Consider the following 23,901-nt stretch of genomic DNA (forward strand, 5'->3'; position numbering starts at 1 on the left):
ATATATATTGAATTTATTTAAAACAGTAATCAGTCCTAAAATCACTTATTCTATCCCTGTATTGAGTTATACATGCAATTTCAACATATGTATGAGAATTATAAACAGTAACCCATGATATCCATCGTGTTGTGAAACTTGTCAATCTCAATGATCAATCATTACATTTGTTTTAAAGCACAAAGATCTTTGAACTTACTCCATTGTCTAAAAAATCTATGATTTAAACAATTGGAGAATCATAAGAAATTACTGAAATGGTGCAAACACAAACATAATTATCTACATACTTGTAAGAACTGAGTTATATTTTAGAAGATTAATGTTGACTGTATGCAATAGACTGTAGGAATATAGTTCGAGTGGGCTTGAATAAAGGCACAAAAAATTAAAGATCAACTATTTATTAGCACCAACATTTCACTTCACTCTGCAGGGCTAAAAGGGGACAAGATACAAACATTGTAAATATGATAAAACAATCAGAATATTTGTATACTAATTTTATTTATATTCTAATTGTTTTATCATATTTACAATGTTTGTGTCTTGTTCATTTAGTCATTTAGCCTTCAAGAAGCCCTGCAAAGTGGAGTGAAATGTTGGTTACAAATTAATAGTTAATCTGTACTATTTTGTATGTTTATGGACCACTACCTGTACTACCTTTCTATAAGTTATATTTTGCTCATTCATTATGTCTTAGTGTATTTTACTCACTCATTATTTAGTTTTTATTTTATTCGGTAGGTTTTGTAAGGTTTTTCCTATTGTATTCAAAGCTAGAATGAAATTAATATCAATCATATCCCTAAAAAGTAAATGTGTTAAAGCAGTAGTTCCCAACCACGGTTCTTCATAACACAGATTCCATGAAATAATCTAGGAATGGGCCATTTCATGTCATCTTAATATAGATTTGACCCTTACATTCTTAGATTTTCTTCAAATGTTGTTGTGTAGGTATCCTAGTTGTTCTTAGCTTTAAAAGTTGAATCACTTTATTTGTATCAAATGATAATGTAGAAGTTCCACCATTTCCCTACTTCTACCAAAATGTTTACACCATTTTCCTCTTACCAAAGGTTCCTTTACCAAGAAAAGGTTGGTACTACTGTGTTAGGATGTCAATCATCGGGTGGTATACATTATTATGACATGCCATGTAGCAAGTGTTAATTAATAGAAATTTTAAAAATAAGGTATTTAAAAAGCTTATTAATGTTCATATTAATAAATTCATAAAAAAAAAGTATATTTAGAGTTGACTTTTTAAATTATTAGCTGTTTATTTTTCTTTTCAAAACAAAAGATTAAAAAAAGTACGTCCAATGCCATATGTATGTATTATACAATATACCATAGTTTTATCAATTCCAGTGTAAAAAAAAAAAAATAACTATTTAGTATTAATCACAGTGATTAAGGAAAAAATTAGGGATTAACTGTCTATGTATTTTTGTTTCATTTTTTAAAGAAGATGGATTGAATTGTGAGTAATGCACTGAGATCCTAAATTTGATACATTATTATAAACCAGGCAAACATGGCTTTTTAATGTTAGGTGTGTTAACCATTTTGTCAATGTGAAAGAGATAATGAGGAAAACAAAATTGAACTTGAAGTCTTATTTAGTTTGGAGAACATTCTATTGCACTGGGAAGATTTTATATTTATGTAATTACTCTTTAACAACTATTGAATTTAATGATATGACTCGGTAAAATATAATAATTTTGGGAAATTTTACTCATACAGTGTATCTGTTAAATGAAGCAGTAGTGTCCCTGGCTAAAAATTAGCTTAGGTTATAGCATTGTGAAGTTGTATATGTAAAGAATTCCTGTTTCTCCTAAAATCATTCTGGTATTCCTTAAGGATGTATAAGGACCATTCATTACCTCTTCTCAGAAAAAAAAAGTCTTTACTTTATGAGAATGATATAATAGCTGTTTTTAGTATATCAATAACATTTATCATGCCCTGGTTACATGCATTCTTGGTGGTATATAATTTTCAAATTAAATTATATTAGTTTATTTGATGCTTAAACTTGTCTTAATAATAAATTCTTAAATTTATTCATGTTTTACTACTCACCCTTAATGCCAGTTTTACTCCTTCAATTAATGTTATTATATCATGGGGATGATGGAAGTAGTTTGGATTAATTATAGGATATACAAATGGATTTCGAGATCGTAATCTCACCCATCCTCTTGACTTGGGCCTAAGTAACAGAGGCATTATAGTCCATGAATCTCTGTTGGTAATTGGCCTGAACATGGTATCATATATGTAATCTGTTAAACCCAAGATTTTCCTCACTCTGACGCCTGCATCAGAATTTATTGATGCTGGGGCCATATGGAATTGTATATCTGGATAGTCTTTACTTCTGTTTGCATATCGCGTATTTACGAAAGCTAGTCCTTCCACTCCTCCTAGTGTTGTCATTGGACCTTTTTCTCGTATTACATACTCCATTGTTACTGGTACAGCCTGGAGAAAGAATATACATTAGTTTTTAATATTTAACTGAAAATATTTTCATCTTTGATTGAGTAAATATGTGCTTATTTTGGGAATACTCTGAAAAACAAGGACCTGAAAGTTATTAATTGTTTTATTTGTCAAGCTTTATAAAACTGTTATTAGATATATTTTTGTAGTTGCAAAGTCTAGCAAATCTATTTCTGCTGGGTGATAGTTGAGTCTTAAAGTGACTTTAGTTGGTAAGCCATATTAGGATGTAAAGAAGAATACACTAAAAAAGATTGAGCAATACTGGGAAACTACAGATTAATATCAATGAAGGAGATAAACGAAAGGATAGATAGAAAAGGATGCGTGGAAACAATGATAGGAAAAAAGATGACTGATACTATGAACACATAGTCACAATAGATCCAGCAAGGATGAATTAATATAGTTTTAACAAGGTTACTTCAAAACCATATTTTATGATTTTTGAAATGTTAATAATCTATTTTTAATTTTATTGAAAGAGCTGCTTCATACCCGTAATCTGTCTTGCACTATAGCAACAGGCTTATCAATCACAAAAGTTAAACCAGCCATTCCAACATGATCTTGGAGGTTGTTCCCTACTGGTAAGTCTTTGATTACTGGAATACCAAAACTATGTAGATGTTCTCCGGGTCCTACACCTGATAGCATTAATAACTGTGGTGAATTTATAGCTCCTGCTGCCAATATGACCTGTTTAAAAAAAATAGTTTACTATTGTTTTAAAATTAAATTGATAAGTAAACTAGACTTATTGACATTTGATGTCTTCTAATAATTTTTTTTTAAATTTATATCTTAAAACAAGATGCACTGATCTTTAAGTATTTGAAAAGTTTTTTTTTTTTTATAGTATGATAGTAATTTACCTAAAATTAAATAGTCTTTTAATCAATCTTAATTAGGTCCTAACAAGATTTTTAAAAGTTTCTATATTGCTTCATTATGTCTGTTTTGTTATTCTTTTGATAGTATAATGTTTAATTTATTATATTACGAGGATAGTATGGTCAACTGGTGTTGTAACCATAACATTATGTATATAACTAGATGCTTACTTTGGGACTGACTTAAATATTCTATGGTGAGTGTATATGTAAAGCATTTCTCTTCTACATTATTTTTAATATTGTATAATTCAATGATTAAACTACATATTATTTCATTATTTATATTTTTATTACATTTTGTGTAGTTTTTATTTACTACTCTGTTATTCTTAATGTTATTTTCTGATTAACTCTTAATATTATTACTCTAATTAACCCACTTTTAGTGATTTAACTTGAAAAAAGTATTTTACTTGGTTCCTGTAGGGGCGGATGTGTCAGTTTTTTTAAGGATTCAGTTGGCATGCTGATTTCAAAATGATAGTTAGTGCTCATCTAAAATGTTAATTTTTTGTTTACGGCTTATTGTAATGTAATCATTCTTAGACTGGAAGAAAGAACTATTGCTTTGCTGTAAGGCTACAAACAAACCTTCCTCGACTGAGGATTCAGTATTTGATTTTCATTACTTAATTAAAAACTACAGGCACCAGATCTGCACGAAATAGCAAGTCAAAAAATGAATAGTTATTCAAATTTTACTTTATGCATTTCTTACATCTTTAAAAATGCAATATTTTTGAAGTGATGGTGGGTGGCCTTGTTTATTGCCATCCATACATGTTTTAGTGTAGGAATGAGGAATTCCAATGTATAATGGAACTGCTTATCAAAACTCAAAGCTATGCTTCTTATAAAAGACAACTGTCTAAACTAGATATAGTGTGATGTGGATATAGCAACCCAATACAGTTGTGCAAAACCCCACCCCTTTTACAATAAAGTATTTCTCTTTTCCACCATTTCAGTTTATTTGATGATTTCCAAAATGGTTTGAAAAGGTGATAGCACCCTATACCTCAAAAAGTTGCCTTGATAAATTTGTTTTTGGATTCATTCATATGCAGTGAGTTAAAAAATATTAATAATACGGTTTTTTATGTATTATAAATAAGTATTTTCAGGTGCTAGTTATTAAACTCAATAACTGGAATTAAAACTAATTAACTCCATGAATTTTTTGTCAAAAACATCTATAACTATGATATTTAGATTGATTTTTATTAATAATTCCTTCCTTTTTATATGGCATTATAAACTTTTTAGAAATTCTCAGATTATTATTTACTATAATTTAAAATATTCATTAGCAATATTCAATAGTCAAAAGCTTGTATTAATACTAATATCCATATCAGCTTAAATTAATACTATGTGTATATCAATGTGAAATTCAAATAAAGTGAGTATTTAAAGTTTTTGAAGATTCACAATGTGAATAGTATATAGTGGGCCCTCGTTTAGGGTTTATTGTACGATTTAAATAAAAATTTTTATTAATTATAAAACTTAAAATTTAGTTTAGTTTATTTAAGCTTTTCCAGTTTTCCTTACTTATATTATGGATATTTAATGTTGGATTTTTATGAGATTATGATTTTTTCAAGTTCACTGATAAGATCACTGAATTTTTACTGCTATAATCAATAATGTTATACTAGTGTCATTACTACTCGTATAGTTAGTTTGTATGATATTTATTCAGACTTTATATTTACTTCTTTTCTCACTAACGCTGCTTGCCTTATTCCATCTCGAATAAACTGGACTCCATAAGCACGTTTGTTTCCATCTATTAAAATTTTTGTAGCATGAGCTTTCATTGCTATGTGCAAATTCTTACGTAATCTAACAGGCCGTAAAAAGGCCTTGGTAGTACTGCATCTACTACCCCTTCTGATTGTACCCTGTAAAAATGAATAATATAAGTCAATATATTATATTGTCATGTTCAGCACTCTATTTCAAGAGAGAATTCAATACTCTCCAACAACACGTATTTACAATGACATACAAAAGTATTGAGATGATTATTTATTTAAATTTTGGATTGATAAATGTTCCAATCCAGTCCATTTCCAATATGAATAATAACTCAATTCAGTAAAATGTCACATTTCGATGGTAACAGTTGTGTTGAATTATCTTTTGACATAATATTTTATTCTCTATCAAAATTTTTGGTTAATGAAACAGTTACAACTAAAAACTAATTGTTAACTACTAATAGTTAACTAATGCTTTGTTACAACTAAAAACTAATTAACCTTACTTTACTTTATTTTGTAATAAATATATAAGTTTTGAGCTTAATTTATTTATTTATTTTATTCACATGGCTCAATTCTTTAATTCTTTTAAAAATACATATACTCGGTTCTCTCAAAGATGCTTGTAATCCCAAAGGGTCATATCATTCTGCCATATTTCCCTATGAACTGGAGGAAATTCTTGGACCATTCGCAAATTCATATACCATGATTGAGTAGTTTTAAGACTTAATGGTAACCCATCAAAGCTGAATGATAAGATTAGAAATAGGATTTTCCGATTCATTAGAACTGGAGAAGCCAGTAAGGGAACATAAGTATGATTCCAAAAACTGATATGAAGATAAAGAAGGTTATATTAACCCAAAAAGTTTCGATTAACTTTTGCCAAAAAAATATTGGACTTTTGATGTCTTGAGGTGTATTGCAATTTATATTATTAAAAGTAATAATTAAATTAAAAACAATATGTATAGCTTTGATGGGAGAGTGTGAAAATATTAAAGTGTGACACTTTTGAATAGAAATCCAATGCAAAGTCAGGAGATAATGCTATTGATTTGTGATACGTAAATTTAAAAAAAAACGATAAAAAAGAATAGAAGGCAAACTGAATATAGATTATTTCAGTAAAATTTTAATTGAAAATTTTTCAAGTAATCTTCAGAAATTTAAAAATAATGGCAGGGAGGTTGCCTTAACAAAAGGATTTAATTCTGAAAAAGCTTTAATTATTTCACTTTAAAATTAGCATAACTTTTGATCTATACTGAGTGTAATAGAACATGTATGGTGGTATTTTATGAAAGAAAGAGTTGGAAGGTAAGAAAAGTAAGCATTAAATTGAACTTAAAACCCTAATAAGAGAAAATGAGAAAATATTCTCTTATTTATTTGTTTTATAAATGTTAAAAATAAAATTGCTGCATAAATAGTTTCATTTGTTGATGATACAGCCCATGTAAAAGATCTTTTTGCCATTACACTATTAGTACTGTACATGGCACTTCTGATAAGCTAGTTTTAGTGAGGAAGTTGCTGTAACATGGCAGACACATATCTTCCTTGAATAGAAATTTCAGTTTTGTAAAACTTAGACCACTTTGTGAGATTTTGTCATTTGGATTCAGGTGAACTTAAAATTATATTTCTGCTGAAACTCAAATTTGAAATTTTCACGGTTGCAATACTTCCTCTCTGTGTATTTCAAAAATAGGTAAGTGAAAGTAAAAATAGTTATTTTACTTTTCTGACCAATTATTTAACTTTGAAACTTCTGAGTGAAAATAAGAAATATCTTCAAACCCATGTACCTGGTTTATAAGTTAAACGAATATATAGATAGTAAATATTTATAATTATATATCTATAATGATTAAAAAAGTACCACTATAATACCAATATTTTTGATTAATGAAATTTAATAGCAAATTTTATTAAATGACATAACAAAGTAATGTAACGCTTTAGCCCTCTTTATTTTGTCAATTTTCTAAAATATAATTGTGAGACAGCTCAAAAATATCATAACCCAACACAAAGAGGTATATGTTAATATTTAATTTTCCAAGCTGTACAATTTGACCAATTTAGTCAAATAATTATTTTGGCTTTAAACAATCTTTTCTAATATTTATTTGATCCTTTTTTATTTTACCCATTATTCATTATTAAGTACCTCCTACAATTTCTGATATTAATTTAATAAAGTACTAGATATTGAGTGACAGCTCTTTCATTGCATACCAGAATTCAGAGTACCATAACTTGAAGTTACTTGAACCCTAGGGGGTTTCATTGGTTAAATTCAAACTAAAAAAAAGTTGCAGGTACAAAGTAAAATGCCTATGAACCTTGCATTAGAATTGGGGGTAAATAAAAAAACCTCGACAGGTAGGATATATCTCTAAATTCAAGTGCCCCATTTTTAGTATAGCCAAGTATAAATGCTATTTAATTTAATTTACTTAGCCTAGTTCAAAATCTTCAATGGTACCTTTGTATTATTTTAAAAGAAGCTGACACAACGAAACTTGATTAAGCTTGATATTACTAATAACGTTTTCTCATTAATTCATTTTGAAATTCTATTTAGAAGATACTCTTTTTCTTCACTCTTTCTCTATTAGTGAAAAGTGAAAACAAAAAATCTGATGTTGATGCAAAATCAGAAAATAAATCTTAACAACATATACATAAAAATCCTCAAATATAATTTTTAATTTATAAAACTATGACAAATGTAGGAAATAATATTAGAAATTATCACAAAGGGAGGGAATGATAAATTTGTTTGTTAAAAAAAAGAAGTAAAAAATGTACATTTGTTCATTAATTTATTTTTCTAATTTCAGGTATGAAATAGTTCTTTGATATTTCATTGTGAAAATGTGTACGTAAGTAAGACAAGTCATCTAAATTTGTATTTTCTCATTTTACTGATAAAATTACTTGTTTCTTAAACATTTTCTGATAGCATTGTTTTTAAAAAATCAAGATCAAGCTTCATAGTTGTTTTTTGCATTATATAGATGCATGGCTTACTTTCTGAACTTTTAGCATGAAACCTCTTTATAAACCATTAAGAAATATAGCTGATCAGCTAAGTTGAGTTGTTGTATTAAAAAGCTTATTAATTGGAACAATTTAGTAGGAAGTGTAGTAGAAAAAATGAACTAAATGTAATAAGGATGTAGATAAATCATGAAATATTGATAATTAGTTCAAATACATTTTTTTAGGCATGTATGACGCTAGTGGGGTCCAAAATTATGTAACCATTGTTTATTGCTGTGCTCTCATAAAAAGTACATTGTAAGGGATATGATTTCTCCAAGTTCAAACTAGGAACTTTTTAAATGGAATATGATCCGGGTGCGGTCAAATAAAACTCAAATAGAAATTATTTTAACTGAGCCAATGTTTCGCCCCACAATGCAGGGCTTCGTCAGGGCTAAAAAAAGATACAAACACTTAACTAAAAAAGTAAATGTAAAATTACAAGGATATACAATGAAATGTAAAAATAAAAGATTATAAACAATAAATGAAAGAGGAAATAGTTTTTAGTTAGTAAATAAATAGTTTTAAATATTTTTTAATTTATAATAGTTCTTCCCCCCTATTATGTATTGGGTTGTAAAATAAGTTCATAGCATTTTTTACTGGTGATTTCAATAAAAACTTCAGATTCTTGTAAATATTTTTAATCAGTTATATATGACCCATTTTGATCTATTACATGTTGCCATCTTTCAGGTAATTTTTTAATTCTGTCCTCCCAGAACTATGTGTGTTTTGCAGTCCTCTAGCGAATTAAAGTGTTTCCCGTTAAGAGAGTTTTGAAGGGCCCGAAATAAGTGAAAATCTGTTGGAGCAAGGTCTGGTGAATAGGGTTGGTGGGGATCAGATCCCAGCCACACTCCAATAATTTCTGCCGGGTCTGCAAAGACACGTGAGGATGGGCATTATTGTGATGGAAAACTATGCCTTTGTGATTAGCCAATGCTGGACGCTTTTGCTCAACCGCTGCCTTTAATTGTTCCCACTGGGCACTGTATACTACAGAATTAATGGTATGGTTGGGAGGGAGGAGCTCAAAATAAAGGACACCTTGCCAATCCCACCAAATGCACCGCATAACCTTTTATGGATGTAATCCTGCTTTTAGAGTCGTTAACGGCGGGTCACTTCGTTTTTCCCATGTCTTTTTCCTCACAATGTTATTGCACTGGACCCACTTTTCATCCCCAGTTATCAACCTCTTTAAAAATGGATCATTAACATTGCGTTTCAGGAGGGAATCACTAATGGATATGCGGCCCAATAAATTCTTTTCCGTCAAATTGTAAGGAACCCTTATATTACTTCAGGAAACATATCCCGCAGCCCCAAATGATTTGATACATTTGCATAAGATATGTTAAGCGTTTCTGTGATATCCCGTGTTATAGACTGAGGGTTGTCTGTGACCTTGAATTTAGTCATCATCAACAGTTGAAGGAAGACCCGAGCGCTTTGTGCCTTCTAAGTCAAAATTTCTGGTTTAGAACTGAGCAAACCACTTATGGAAGGAGCTCCTGCAGATTTTTTTAACCATATGTGCAGTAGATTTTCCTTTTCGGAAATAAAAAATCATTAAATGAATATTTTTCTCTTCCATTTTGAGCAGTCAAAATACCACTTAAAGATAAGGAATCTTGGTTGAAACTGATGCATAAAAGCACCTTAACTAATCCTTTTTTTAGAATATGTAAATATTATTGACCAAGTAAACATGATTTTATAAACACAGAGAGGATTAAATTGAAATATTGAAAAACGCTACGAACTTATTTTACAATCCAATGTAGTATCGTTTATTGTTTACCTAATTTTAATATTTTCTACACTGTTTACTTTAAAATTATTTTCAAATGTTACTTACTTAACTACTAATTCCCACTCCTTCCAATGTAAAAGGTTCACTCTGACTTTGACTTCTGTCAAAACAGGTATGAATTCTGTCCCCTTCATTTTCTTCCTTTATTCCTGATTTTATTCTTATCCCCCTTTTTAATCTCTTAGTTTGTAATTTCTTTTATATTTCTTCTTTTTATTTTTTACTATTTCTGTTTTCATTTATTGTTTATAACCTTTTATTTTTCTTATTTAATTTTTACGTTTTATTATATACCCTTGTAATTTTCCATTTACTTTTTTACTTATGTTAAGTGTTTGTATCTTTTTTAGCCCTGACGAAGCCCTGCAACATGGGGCGAAATGTTGGCTTAAATAAAATGTTATTACTATTTCAGTTTTATTTGTCCGCACCCGGATCATACTCCATTTATTATTACAGACGGTTTATCAGCGATCTTCCAGTAAGAACATTTTAGTATAAGTTTCTTAACAAAGTACAGAATATATGTTTTGTTAATATATTAATTTACATTTTTTTTCTAAATTAATTAAATTAATATATTTTTATCATTCAACAATATTACAATAACTTCATTAAAAATAAAAATTATGAATTTAGCAATTCAATTAAGACTGAATTTGTTTTCCTTTTTTAAATGCTTGAATGCTAGGGTAAAGTTTTCTTAGCTATTAAGATTACTCAACTTTTGTATGAATAGTTATTACCTGTGCTATCATAAATCCTGTTTGGTATTCCCCATTTATATCTCGATTTGGATAGCCTAATTCTTCACCAGATTGAATAAAAGCAAGTACTAGAGGAGTTCGCCATGGTGCCTCTTGAACAGTCAGATATCCTCCTCGTGAATGATATTTTCCTAATAAATAATTGTTTCTGTTATCTTCTGATTTCTTGAAATATCGTAGAACCTATTACAAAAAAAACCAAAAACAATTAGTATACTATATAATCGTAGAACAATTTTAAAAAAAGAAGAGCATTTTCAATAATATCGGATCCTGTAACCTAAATATTTCTTCTTATTAATAATAATGAAGAAAAATTTGTGTATATTATAGGTATTACAGTAAAATGAAATGTCAATGTTCACAAGGTGGTTTTCATGTAATAAATAAGGTCTATGTCAAGGAATAAAATAACTGTACTAACATTTCCACTCATGACTTGCATTTGGAGATGCTATTAACAACCTGGAATATTCTTTAAAAATTATGGAACAGATCTAAAAGTCAGTGTTCCCCGACACAGCATCGTCGGGATTAGAACTGAGGATTGCTAAGAAATTTCTGAACTTCAAAAATTAATTATTGAGTCTCAACCTTAATATGTTTCAGGTAGGTATTATTTCCAATGAATGATGAGAATAATTGAAAGTCAAAACTATTTTTTGATTACTTATTTACTGCATTAGTAATGATTTGTATTACTTATTCAGTTACACTCTTACTTTGGAATATCCCCAACCTTCGTTGCCTTGTTCTTCCCAACTGTCATAGTCATGTTTGTTTCCTCTGACATACAACATGTAATTTAAAACACTTGAGCCTCCTAAAACTTTTCCCCTTGGCCAGTTGCATCTGCCTTGCTTCATAGCCAAGCAAGACCTTCCTAAAAGTATATAAATCATTTTCTTTAAATTTTTAAAAAATAAATAAATAAAATACATTTAGGAATAAAAACCGTTTTTAAATTAATAATAATATTTACAAAATGTTTGACTCAAAATTTTAAATTTAAATTTTATTTCTATAATCAATGATGGAAAAATAATTAACTTAAATACTCTTAATAGCAAAACTGTAATCATTACTTATAAAAAATTTATACTTTTAATGACATTTGATAAGGTACCCCTTACCAGTTCTTTCTGTTTTGTACTGCCAGTCAATATTAGACAGCTGTAAATAAGCTGCCAATGATGGTACATCAGATATTTCATTTTCATCTGGCCCTGCTTCAAGCAGTAATATTTTCCAGTGGCCAATTTCAGAAAGCCGATTTGCTATTACTGCTCCAGCTGAGCCTCCTCCAATAATTACGAAGTCATATTCAGGTAGAAGTTGTCTGGTGTTGATAAGTCGTGATTCAGGATCAAGTTTATCATATCGGTAGTAAGCTAAGCCAGCAATTAACATCGGTATCAACCATATTCCTGAAAATATAAATAATGAGGTTTTAAATAATTTAATATTGCTTAATTGATTTAAAAAAATAATAAAATAATAGTTAAAGTAGTGGTATGGTGGTTAAACCTTCATATATATATATATTATATTGGTGTCTATGCAAATTTTTTCTACCCAGGTATTAAAAAAAATATTTCCCCATGTAAAATGTAGAAAACATATGCATTGTGGGATAGACTTTATGATAAATTTAATTTCTTAACTGAAGTAACTTGTGGCCATGTCTTTTCTTGCCATATATTTACTAGATTTTAAAATTTCTTCTTTGTAAATTTTTTTTCATAGTAAAATGTTTTTAGTTAATGGTTATCAAAATTGAAAATGTAATTATTGGTATGTAAGCTTGGATTATTTTTTTAAAACTTATATAACCCTCTTTTAAAACCTTTCAATCTCATAAACTTCCATTAAGTCACTCTTGAATTTTTTATAATTTATTTTCCTAATGTGATTTGAATTCAACAGTTTTTCAGTTTTCTATTTTTCCTGCTTCTGAATTTGAAGGTTTAAGCATAATATTCATTTGTTCTTCTTTTATAATAAGTTTTTCTATGTAATTTATAAAATTTAAAGTTTTTCACACTTGTTAAAACAATAAATAATCTTATAAATATCCTTAAATAACACTATTTTGTTAAGATTTTTCAATTTCTAAATCTATAATTCTTAAAAGAAGTGCTGTTGTGTATACCTGTTCCAACTATTGCCAAGCCTGTCTTTATAGCTGATGATAAAGCAAGGAGTGTAAATAGCATCGTTAGACATGTTTCAAGTGCCTTCTCTTTTCATCAGCTCAAAGATTTCTACCTGTATAAACAAAATTACTTAATGATTAATAATGTTTATGTCATAATAATACAATGAGTACTTATGAAAATATGCAATTCTTCATTTTCTGTTATGTATGAATTGAAAACAAATGAATTAATTGACCAAGAAGTATTAATTGCCTCATCTATAACTTTATTCTTGAAAAATAAACTACCTAAAAGTATAATTATTGAACAATATTTCCTGTGAGAATAATACATTGAAACAACTCAATGAAGTTTCTGAACCATTACCTGAATATTTAGTCATTCAGAATAATACTCTTGTATGAAACGTTTTGTAATATTGTTCTTTTTCAGTTACTTGGGTTTTTTTTTCATTGAGGATAGTAAAATCAGAAATGATAACCATTCATTTTAAAAATATGACATTGTGTTCTAAAATTGAGAACAATCTAAAACAAAAACTTCTAATGCTAGTGATTTTCTTTATTCATACATGCCAAAAGTTAATTAATTCATTATTAGTATAGTTAAGACAGCTTTACATATTTCCCCTGAATTCTCAAATATGAGATTGAAACTTTTCAAACTCAGGCTTTATTTATAATATTTGATAGACTCATTTAGAGATTTAAAGCAGATAGATATTCATATAGCGTTTTCAAGAAATTGTCTCCTAAAAATATTTAAAAACTATTTTGATAGGTTATAGTCACTTTAGAGATCAAGAGGTTATAATCAAAAACACATCAGTCGTTTTAAAGTCTATCAAATGTGTATTATTCATATCTTATAAATGTCACCGTATTTTATTCTTATGTAACTAGGGGTGAATGCAAGTATTTTTTTTTGGGGGGGGGAGGGTGTAGTGGGAACTCTTAAAGCTGGCTCGGGTTATGGCATACATTTAATCTGGTAATTTTTGTGTATATTTTCCCTTTTAGGCGCCAAATATTTTTAATTTCCTGTTCATATTTAGATGGGAATATGCTAATGATGGGATGTAGAATTATGTGATTGTTTTGTCTTATCTTGTGTCAGGAGAAATTGACAGAAAATTTCAGTTATTAATACTGACAATTGATTCAGGTTGAACAAAAGTAAAAAACTATTAGGACCATCATTAGAATTTCATCTATATCTCCTCTTGACCTTGTTTTCTCTTTAAAAGTGTAATAAAATATTGTGTTTGAAAAAAATAATAAAATAAAACAGAATCCCTGACTTTTAGATATATTGTGTTCATTTGTTTTATTTCATTATCCACTTACCCTTACATTTCTCACCATATCATAATTTGTATTAATGAATTTAAGACTTCGACGCTTTGCCTATCGCGAACTACTACTACATGTACAATTTAAACTAAAAATTTTATTAAATACTTGTTTTAATTAACAGGTGTAAACGAGGCTTAAAACCGATTGAAAGTTTTTTCAACATTTATTAATTTCGAAAATCTAAGTAGTTAGTATTTATGAAGTCAGCGTTGATACGGTGATAAAACATACTTGTAAAATATTTTGTCTTGTCTCTTAATATTAGATTTTAGTGGTAGTCACTCCATAGTATTTTTTATGTGTGAAAATATCTTAATATGATGTTTTAGCTGGCATGAATCGCAGATAGTTGTTTCACCTTTCAACAAGATTTGTAAAAGTTTGGTCATGGCTTAAGGTTTTACTATTTACTTAATGAGGCCAACAAACCGCTTAATCACCCTATTAACTGCTACCTTAATAAGAGGTTTGAAGAAATTAGGAAAGTCGGATTCGCGCATGTATTTAAGAATAGAAATCGGCATGAAATATGCGGAATAATGTAAAGAAGAGGATGAGAAGGTTTATTTTACATCCGTCATTGTCGGAAGAAAGTGAGGCATTGAATGGGTTGGGTGTTCTGCCTTGCCATCTCCCCAACTACATCACAACGGCCTAGAAGCAATTATTTCAATTTTACGACGTCTTCAGATCCTTGCTCGATATTTACTTTCTCGATGGTATGTCACTGGTGAAAGTGTTTGTCATTGTGAAAACGACAATTTTTCTGTATCCATATGGAATTCTGTAACCTACCGATATCCTTTCTCGATTCTAGCATTCTCATCTTCTGGTTGTTTGTTGATTTTGGTTTAAGATTTTTTGTGTACTCCAACTAGATCTGGGAGGATGTTAGATCAAGTATTTTTATCCTTCATTGTAGTATCACAATTTGTCAATTTTATATTAATTATTTCATTATTCAAACAAGACTATTTATTTAACTTAGCAGCTTCCTATTGCATAATTTCAATTTTTTTAAAATTATTTCTAATTCCTTTCATGCTACACAATAACATAGCACCATTTGCCTCAGTGCCATTAGCATTTACAAGTACGATTTAATTTCCTTCTCACCATTCAGCGTTAAATCATATAATATATGTAAATTAGTCATTCTGCTTTAAGTGAAAATATGTTTAGGTATCATTAAGTCTTATGTATGTTCAGACTCATCTTGATGACAAAGAATCGTTCTATAAATGAAAAAACCAACTTGGTGATGAAATTAATCTTTGTACGTTTCAAATCAGCTATTGCTTTATTATTCAGGATGTCAATAATGAGCCCTAATATATCATACATTCGTAAGTTATATTAGGGGTCGTTCGTAGCCGAGCGAGTTAAAGCACAAACTTTAGCTGAACCGTGACTGCAGTGGTGTCGGTTCGAACCCTGCCGGGGGTGTCGACTTTAATTTCTGTGGTGGTCCCCCGAAATGAAAACTTGACCCCTTCCCCACCATGGTTAGAATTGGGTGGTACCATGTAGAGCTCACCCTATCACCATATGCCAGTAATGATCAGATAGGAGAGGTCATAAAAGAAAAAAAGTTGCAAATTATATTTGACTATTGTAATACTCCTTCTCAAACGCCACATGATAACATACTCCTTTGGTTAATTATTTGATTCTTTTATATTTTATTTTAATCTATTGTTTCGTACAAATAATATATTGAATGATGAAAGATGTTTAATTATTTTTGTTTGAGAATAAGAAAACGTTAGTTTTGGATCTGAGGAAGTATATATCTTTACATGAACGCCAGAAAAAGAAAACCTTAACGAAAATCTCTTTTTTTAATAATAATTCGTATTTAATTGTTTTAAATGATCTTTTTCTTAACACCGGCTTTCTGTTCTCGAAGCGTCTTTTAGTATTTGTTATTTTGTATCAATTAATATACATTTAATTTGACCAGATTTTTTTAATACAAAAATGCTAATAGATTGATATATTATAACCATCAATAAGAAGTCAGATTCTCTGGGAGCATATTTGAAACCCCTCAATACAAATTTGTATTGAAATAAAAAAAAACAATTTATCAGGCTCACCTATTTCAATAGGTCAGATTGTTTTCTAAAGCGAATTATGATTATTTATAATTATCCATATTACATACCAAATATACTTTGTATAAACTGGCCTAGTAAAATCTTTTTGTACTTCAATGGAAATGTGCGTTTAAGGTTTTTCAATGACGCTAAAAAAGAATCAGACCTGGCCCAATTCGTAACGTCCGGCGGCTTGCATTGTTTTGATATTGCAGTGGTTCCCAAAGTGGGTGCCCCAAGCGTTTTCCAGGGGTGCCGCAAGGGAATTTCTTTAAATAGTTTTTAAAAAAATTAAAACTTACTTACCAAGAGGGAAATTCAAAAGAGATTTAGTAGACGCTAAAACGGACCTGACTTGTTTAAAACATTATCGGTCTATTTTACTGGAAATAACAGTTGTTATGAATTTGTATTCGTTTAAACTAACCAATACCTTTTCCTTCTTCTGAACCTGAAAACAAATCGATTAGTATCTAATTATCCCCACGTGTTTAGTATAAGTTTCAATATAGGTTTTATTGAAATCGGCTTCTCTACGTCTGTAGATTCCCCTTGTGGGTGATAAAATTTCACCACGTTGTCCAGTTCTCTAGATTTTTATTTTTAAATAACCAGCCAAGGAGTTTTCCAAGATTCTTAAAATGTTGCGCGTATCTGTAGGGTGACGAAGCTGTGTATCGATGTACGAGTATCTACTTGAACGATTACGGTATACTCTTAGGACTACAGATAATAGTAGCATTGTGTGTGCGTCAGTTCAACTGACGTATCGCTTGTTCTCTGCTGAGCCGCGTTAGAGAAGACCGTTACGTATTTAGATCATGGTTGTATCACAGCATTTATGTTTCTATTGTACCTCTGAATAATTGGACACGTCGGTATTTTCTTTTGAATGAACACTTCCTGTTTCATGGGTTTAAAAAAAAAAAAAAAAAAAATGGTGGAAGACTTGATTACTTGATATTTAATGTTAGTTTGAGTATGTCATTAAGAATATAGAAATTCCATCAATGGTCTCAAATAATTTTATTTGTGAACTTAATATAAGGCAATCCACAGCAAAGTTGATGCTTGCCTAATTATCTACAGGTGACCAACCTAGTCTAACAATGGTGTTAGATCAAGTTTTTCATTTTGTGGCACCGTTACTCAATTAAAAAAGTCAACGCCACAGGCCGGATACGAACCCCCCGCAGCTCTTAGACTGATAGACCTGTGCTTAACCATCTAAGCTATGGACTTCACAAAAACTTTCAAATTACATAAAATATATTCCAGGATGAGAATTTTTATAGTCCAGTAAAATTAGGATTTTGGTTGAAAAACAAATCAGGTAAAGTTTTCCCCGATTTCTGTAGTGAGCTTTAAGCGGTATTGTCAAAATCATCGAAATTTTCCGACATTTAAAAAAAAACTGAACGCTTTATTTTATAGCACTTAGAGCATTGAACGTGGTAGTCATTTTCTTAAGAGCAAGTTATTTTTGATATATTTTTTCATGATTTGTCCTGAACGAAGAAACGAACATTCATTAAATTCACAATATTTTGGGAGATATAACAAAAATTACTACTCCTACGAAGATAAATGACTTTATAGTACACTCAATAAGTTTAATTTGATTGCATACAGATTCTGTACGTCTAATAATTCCTGAGATATAGTATGTTTCGATCTAATTTTAATGTGTTATTACTATAAATCTTGCTAATGTTTTTTTCCCTACCCTCGAATGATAGTTTTTTTTTTTGTCTTGATAGTTTCTTTTCTGAAAATTGTTTTCTGTAAATTATTTGTTTCCTATATATTTTTATTGTGTACGTAATTACCAATATTTCAAGGTCAACGATTTATTGTTTCATTTTATCAAAATGAAATTTATGGGACGAATTCTATCTTGTTGAAACGTAAGGGCACCCAGGAAATTAGTTTATCGCATGGGCAAGTGAAATTAGCTGATGAAGTTTCATAAAATACATACTAGACTATACCAACACTTATCTTAAACTTTAGCCTCAAACTTATATGATTATATGCGAACTAATTCCCAATTGATCAAACCTTATTCCGAATACGACGCGCCGTTTTTGAAATATACGCGTATCATGTTAAATACATTTGCGCAAGCATGAGCTAAAGTAGTGCATGGTATCTGATAAGATTTATGTCATATCTTTTCTTTCTCACACTTCTCCTTAAATTCCCTCTAAATTTGAGCCAAATCAGACGAACAGTTTTAGAAATAAGGTCTACCAAGGAAAATATGTCTGTACATTCGCAAGCGAAAGTAGTGGACAGAAAGTGATAAAATCGATGGTAAAAGTTAAAATGTCACCATCTAAGTAAGAAGCCCATACAATCTCTGAAAATTTCATTAAAATTGGATTAGCGGTTTTGATCGGTTATGCTCGAACACAAATTTGATTACAGACGCGGAACTAAATTTGTTCCCGAAATGGCTATTATTAAACCAAAGGGTGAAATGCGAGTGAAAAATTTCTATTATGTTATAGTGATTTTTCATTTCCTGCATGAATGTTAAGAAACATTCCCTAGTGAGAAAGCAAAAAATATTAATTTGTTCTATTTTCCAGTATAAAGATAAGTTTTTATTTACTACGGTAAATAAGAAAAATCAAATAATTGACAGAATGATGATAATCTTATTGCGATTGATTTATGTGTATAAAAAATTATTCTGTCTTCCATATAGAATATAAAATATTTTTGAATAATACATAATACATATATATGTAAATATTGGAATATTTATTATATAAATATAGGACGAAAACATATTTTAACCAATGCAAAAATTATAAAGCCTTGCTCATTACTTATTTAAGGCTGTTATAATTTATAAAGCATGCTGATTCCCAAAAAAATATTTTGGGATCACTGTTTGGTCCTTTCGAGCTTCACTAGCACTCGTTAAGTTTGCAGTGAAGGCTCGGTGCATGTTAAATCTGATGTTGAAATTGCATCATGAATTTAGTTTTATTTACTTTTGCATAATTTTGGATTTTCTTATTAATATATTTTTTATTACTTTTCTGCAAAGTTGGATTTCTGAATTTGATGTAATAATTTTAAAGTTAAAACAAATAATATTGGATGCGTGTATGCAATTGTTCTGCCTGCATCACTTATCCGAAATATATAGTAACTGTATTTTATGTAGATTGATGTAAACATTCTTATTTATTATTCTTAGTACAGTGAGTAGTAATTTTTCAACGAAATCTAATTGTTTCTCATTCAAATAAAAAATATAAAAATTACTTTTGAAACCTCTAGACAGAATTACATTAAAAAAAAGAAGTTAATAGTAGAAGGGAAAAGGGCACAGTAAAAAATAAAACATGCATTAGACAATTTTTAAGTGTTAAATAAATTATGATATGTGAATAAATAAAGTGCGGAATTACTGTGTAAGTCCCCTTAATGACTAAAAAAACAAATTATTTACAAGGCTTTCCTTGGAGACTTTCTGATATAATATTTAATAGAAATAATTACAATATTACTTATTTAATTGCACTCTATGGCGCTGAGCTTACTTAAAATTATTCAAGAGAACAGAATAATTTTCCTTTATCGTTCATCCAGTAAATTTCTTAATGCAATGACCTTCACAGAAGTTGATTTCGTTATAATTCAAGTGAATGACTTGTAAAAAAAAAAGTTCATTCGAAATCGATTTATGCAATCCGGGTGGTTACTGCAGAATAAAGACCTCCATCTCATGTCTTCGTTTGTCCTCGTTCCTGATTCTCTGATCTCTCATCGTATACGGGGTTAATTGCCGTTAAAATGTTACTCAACGCTATTTTGCAACGTTCTACCTCGACGTAGTTAAAAATCATGATAAAATTAGGTTAGCGAGTTTTTGCATGAGTTGTCAGTATGTTTAAACCTCCTACATATTGTTAGTTTCACTTACAATATAGGGGTGACTTATATTACAAGAGCCCAAGAGGAGAAAAAAGGTAGTTATTTCACCCCAATATTCGATTACTTTAATAAAAACTATGTATAATTACTAGTAAAAATTGATGAGTCTGCCAAGTATAGGTATGGTGAATAAAAAATGGCAGCTGTTTCAAAACGTTAAAAAAAAAAATTTCATTCGGAGCTCTATATCATTAAAACTAGCAACACTAGAAACCTAAGAGAACATAATTTAAAGGATAGTCAATTTTCTAAAATATGAGCCCTAATAGATCTATTTACGGTTAATAATTCCCAAGATACAGCTTTTTAAAAAGCAACTTTTCATAAGTTGTTATAGTTCAAAAATTATCCTACGTACAAATGTCTATTAGCATTCAAATTGAAACCAATTTAATGTACTATGAAGTACTGTATGGCGTTTATCTTCGTAGGAGTAGTAGTTTTTATGATATTTGACAAAATGAATTGATTTATAGTTGTTTCATATGCAAAATTTATACTCATATGCCAATATCATAAAACCACTACCCCTACGAATATAAGTGTAATAAAGGACTTTATAGTAGGTTAAATTACCTTTATTTTGAGTTCTGGTAGGCATATATAAGTCCAATACTTTATGAGATATTATTTTTCATAAATCCAAAAAGACTGTTCGAACAACTAGAAATTAATATTTTGTGAATTTATTATGAAAAATATCATAAAAACTACCACTCCTACAGATTTAAACTTCTCTATAGGACTTCGAATTAGCTTTAATTTGAGTGCTAATTTGTACGTCGAATGATTTTTGAGATATAGATTTCTTAAAATAAATTCAATAACAACTGATTTTTCAGTGTATTTTTTTTTTTTTTATGAAATGTTGCTTTTTTGCTATATTTTTAGAACTATTGATCGTAAATATATCTCTTAGAGCTCATATTTTAGCAAATATACTCTACTTTAAATTGTGTTCTCGTAGGTTTTCTAGTGTTGTTGGTAGTTTTAAAGACGTGGAGTTGTGAATGAAAAATTATTTTTTTTTTAACTTTAAAACAGCTGTCATTTTTATTCTTCCTACCTATACTTGGCAGACTCATCAATTTGACTACTAATTATATATAGTTTTCATTAAAGTAATAAAAAATTAGGGAGTAATAACTGCCTCCTCCCTCCCCTGGCTCATGTACTATAACGAAATTGTTGTTACTGTAGACAAAGACATTTGTTCCCCAAGAAAAGTAGGAAAAATTGGGGTTTCTTTGTTTGTAATCGTGACTTAAGTCTCTCAGCTACTCCTGTATCTATGTGCGGAACTCATCATCTAGTGGGTAAAAATCATCACTTCAGTTTTGTTTTCTAAGGAGAGTAAAATTTTGTTGACAGAACAGTTATTATATTGTTGGCTAATAAAGTGTTTTCTTTAGTTGTTTTTAGTGTAACTTTAAACCTTTTCATTATATTCCCTCCAGTTAGTATAATGGGGGAGTAATGTACCATGGGTCCGTTACAAAATTCATACAGTGTAAAGAAGATGTAATGTGAAAATATATAAATTAATTTTAAGCTAACTTCCCTCAACACTAGTCTAGCAGGATGTCAAACAAATAAATTATCTATGTCAACTATCTCTATTTTTATTCTTATGAATAAATATAGCTTTTGAACAGTTTGAAAACAAATGTATATTAATTATACAGTTTTTGGTATTATATACCATTGGAAAAAAAAAAATTTATATCCAATATGCAATATCGTAAAAGATAATGAAGATTGTTGAAAACCCCATAAATAAATATAAAATTTCGAAGTTTTTCAATGCTTCATTTTTAAAATTAATGTAGTTTTTTCGTTGTTGTTTTGTTAGTATCGCCGATTCTCACACACCCTATTTTACTTGTGGGTATGGTTCAATTACTCTTGAACGATATAATTCCTATCGAATCGGTTATCACTAAAATCAACTTTCGTTAATTTGAAACTCTAAGGACTATAAGCAAAAGCTTGAAATAATAAGATTTCAAGTAATCTAGAGGTAGAAAAGAAAATATTCAAATAAAATTGAGATTTTAATTGAATTAGGTGTACAGAAATATTCTCCCGCCCTTCATGGTAGCCTTACTTGTCTGACTTTTCAAACAGACAATTATAGTAGGTTGGTCGATGTACGACCTGTCACAGTCTCACAAGATGAGATCATAACACAAAAAAAGGCAATCCTTCCCCGCCGGACCCGCCCCGCTAAGATCCCGGTGAGCGACGGTCCTATACCAATTTTGAAATATTAGCTTAAAACGGAAAGAGGAGATTCTAAGATAGTTTAATTGAGCAATATTTAAAAGCGCCTGAAATCGAAAAACGGCATGAAGCCCTCCATGGTAGCCTTACTTATCTGATTTTTCAAACAGACAATTATAGCGAGTAGGTTGGTCGATGTACGACATGTCACAATTTCTCAAGAGGAGATCATTGTTAGAGACGTGATCTTTGTTTTAAAGTTTACGAAATAATTTAAAAAAAATATGAATAGCATAAAAATGCAAATCCTGCAGTCAAATGGTTATTTTTAAAAAGGTTCGTGATTTTTTTTTTTGGGCAAACGACTTACATCGACCATTCTCTAGTGAATATTCCGTGTTGATGAGGGCTGTATAGAAATCATTACTTATATTCATTCTGAGGAAGTAGGGTTTGTGTGATGATGCGATTGATGTCTGCTGTTCTTCGTAATCTTGCTTGTCCTTATCCTGATATACCAAACTTTTTTTTTGTCCCTCCCTCGGCATTTATTGTATACGCGGTTCGGTAGCAGTGGGGTAGTGCGCTAGGGTTACGCATGCCACTGTTACCAATTATGATAAATTTTATTTTACTTCTGGGATACCATTTATTTTATTTATAGGGGTACACCTGAGCCGTGGTGCAGCCCAGCGCTCGGGTGAGCGCCGCTTAGGTGGGGCTGCACCTTGTCCACCTGCATCCGTCCTGGTGCCTCCTTCAGCACGCAGACTACGCATCAATAGTTAGTGCACCATGGACACCGATGTCATCCTATGAACTCAATAATCAAAGTTTAACTAACCATTGTTAGGTTTAAGTCCTTATTCTGAGCCTAGAGGAATATAATTTGTGTCTTAAATGTCTGATCTGCGTATTCTGTTATGAAGCGAAATATGGAACACTTATTCTTTCTAGTGCTCATATCAATTTCAAGGATTTAAAAAAAAAATCGGATTTAACACATTATTGCATTCATACTTTTTTAAATCCAAACTGCCCACACATTTATCTAATGCTATGTTTAAATAAACGACAGGTCCACACTTGTTGAAAAGTGTGGAATTTTTTTAAAATTTATTTAATGTGATTTAAAACTGTACAAATAATAAATACAATAAGTAAATATGTTGCATGGTTCATATACACTTGAAAATCTTGGGAAGGAACCACCCATTGGTGGTACTTCAAGCATTAATTTAAATTAGAAGGTCCCGTGGCCATCTTCTTTTCAG

At 29.8% G+C, this 23,901-nt stretch overlaps 2 protein-coding genes across 2 annotated transcripts in view; one reads left to right on the plus strand and one right to left on the minus strand.

Moving 5' to 3' along the window:
• The window catches only part of Flo2 (flotillin-2), a 359,128-nt gene that overhangs the window by 7,319 nt on the left and 327,908 nt on the right, over positions 1-23,901 (plus strand). The window lies entirely within an intron of this gene.
• Positions 1-23,901, minus strand: part of LOC106682452 (glucose dehydrogenase [FAD, quinone]) — a 47,076-nt gene that overhangs the window by 3,388 nt on the left and 19,787 nt on the right. Inside the window, exons 2-8 of the mRNA XM_014423310.3 lie at positions 12,990-13,105; positions 11,971-12,264; positions 11,560-11,720; positions 10,817-11,020; positions 5,138-5,326; positions 3,022-3,222; positions 2,101-2,502 (exon numbers count right to left, since the gene is read on the minus strand). Coding sequence (XP_014278796.1) covers positions 2,101-2,502; positions 3,022-3,222; positions 5,138-5,326; positions 10,817-11,020; positions 11,560-11,720; positions 11,971-12,264; positions 12,990-13,053 — 1,515 coding nt within the window. The 5' untranslated portion in view covers positions 13,054-13,105. The remainder of the gene's footprint in view (positions 1-2,100; positions 2,503-3,021; positions 3,223-5,137; positions 5,327-10,816; positions 11,021-11,559; positions 11,721-11,970; positions 12,265-12,989; positions 13,106-23,901) is intronic.

This window comes from Halyomorpha halys, unplaced genomic scaffold, assembly GCF_000696795.3.
Source record: "Halyomorpha halys isolate HHAL.00 unplaced genomic scaffold, Hhal_1.1 Scaffold415.1, whole genome shotgun sequence".
NCBI lineage: Eukaryota > Metazoa > Arthropoda > Insecta > Hemiptera > Pentatomidae > Halyomorpha > Halyomorpha halys.